This window comes from Tupaia chinensis, unplaced genomic scaffold (assembly GCF_000334495.1).
Source record: "Tupaia chinensis unplaced genomic scaffold, TupChi_1.0 Scaffold142716_1, whole genome shotgun sequence".
Lineage (NCBI taxonomy): Eukaryota > Metazoa > Chordata > Mammalia > Scandentia > Tupaiidae > Tupaia > Tupaia belangeri.
The window spans coordinates 461905-463474 of record NW_006202562.1 but is presented as its reverse complement, the minus strand read 5'-3'; the positions used below and the strand labels follow the sequence as shown (position 1 = coordinate 463474).

Below are 1570 nucleotides of genomic sequence, written 5' to 3'. Positions count from 1 at the left end.
AAGCAACACTTTCTTCTTCACGGCATTAAGGACTGTCTTCATTTTCTGGAATGAATGTTTCATCATAAGAAAACTCGAAGGGCCCTTGGTCCGGCCTCACTATGGGTCACAGGCTGACAGTTCAGCTCAAGTCCTCTCTGCCATTCTCATGGGGCGGGGCTCAGGAGGCCCTTCAGTCCCCTATCTTCCCAGCCCTGAGCACTCCGACTGACCCACATATCCCCAGCTGCCCCAGCACTCTACAGTGGGGCCGAGAGTGACTCTTCCTGCCCTGTGAAGCAGGGAAGCTTCTGTAAGCAAGGTTGTCCTCCTTGGCCTCTCTGCCATTTCTAAACCACTTACAGAAGGATGGCGTCCCGTAGACCCCTCGAGCTGGACTGCAGGACACAGGTGCGGGTAGGGTGTGCAGCTGTGCAGAAGTTGCTGAGAAGGGAGAAGTATATACCCCTAAATGGCAGCTGGTACCAGGGAGGGCCAATAACCGCCATTATCAACCCCCTGCGGGGCTGCCTCCCTGGTCAGTGCCCACTGGGTCTGAGCTCAGCTCTCCAGGTTTCCCACCCCTAAGGGCAGTGTCTGGAGGCCCAGTGGGCTCTGTCACCCAGCTTGCCTTGGTTCACCAATCCCTTCCAGTCTAGGCTATGCCTGGCTCACCAGGACAGCCTGCATCTCGCCGAGGACGCTCCCTGCAGAGGGTTAGAGAAGCTTAATGGAGACACGCTCTGTGCTCTGTTGGCGCTGACCTGCCTGGCATTTGTACCATCTGAGGGACACACAGTGCATCTGTGACCACTGACCTTGCCCTAGGGCATAAAACGGTGCCTGTCTTTGCATCTAGGTGGAAGAAGTATTCAAGGCCTCACCTTTCCTCGTTGGAGATGACTGTGTTTCCATCATGAACGGAACAGATGAAGGTAGGGTCTCTGAAAGCCCTTCTCTCAGAGCTTGTGCAGTGCTGCTATTCAGACATCCATGAGGGAGGATCTTCTTGGTGGGGGAGTAACCAAGGAGTCTGCGGGCCACTGTCCAAGGTTCTCATCTGACCGACTTTGACCTTAGCGTATATGAACATTTGGAAGGCCAGCTGGTGGGATGGTGGTGAAAGTGGCTGGATCCCATATGGACAACTGCCTGGTTCAAATCTCAGACCTGGCAGCTTACAAACATGCCAGGTGCATGTGCTTGCATGTTCCAAGAGGAAAATAGAAGAGATTGTGGGGTGGCCATTCCCTCAGGGGTGCTTTTCTCACTTTCTCTTTCTCTGGCGAGTCCATATGCTCTATAGCATATTTTAAAACCTGGTTCAAATCTCAGACCTGGCAGCTTACAAACATGCCAGGTGCATGTGCTTGCATGTTCCAAGAGGAAAATAGAAGAGATTGTGGGGTGGCCATTCCCTCAGGGGTGCTTTTCTCACTTTTTCTCTGGCGAGTCCATATGCTCTATAGCAAATTTTAAAATATTTTTTAAAAAATGTTTGGAGAGAATTGCAGTTACTGCCATGTTTAGAGTGTGGCTATTGTATTGCTAATTCTTTTTTTTTTTTTTTTTTTTTTTTAGGGGGGCGCAC

General features: G+C 51.2%; 1 protein-coding gene across 4 annotated transcripts in view; it reads left to right on the top strand.

Annotated features, from left to right (window-relative positions):
• Positions 1-1570, top strand: part of ENTPD6 (ectonucleoside triphosphate diphosphohydrolase 6) — a 22389-nt gene that overhangs the window by 8774 nt on the left and 12045 nt on the right. For all 4 annotated transcript variants that reach the window (XR_003547034.1, XM_014582186.1, XM_006163599.2 and 1 more), the window contains exon 5: positions 839-914. Coding sequence is in view for 3 of the 4 variants with exons in the window: in XM_014582186.1 (XP_014437672.1) it covers positions 839-914 (76 nt within the window). In the remaining variant the exon portion in view is untranslated. The remainder of the gene's footprint in view (positions 1-838; positions 915-1570) is intronic.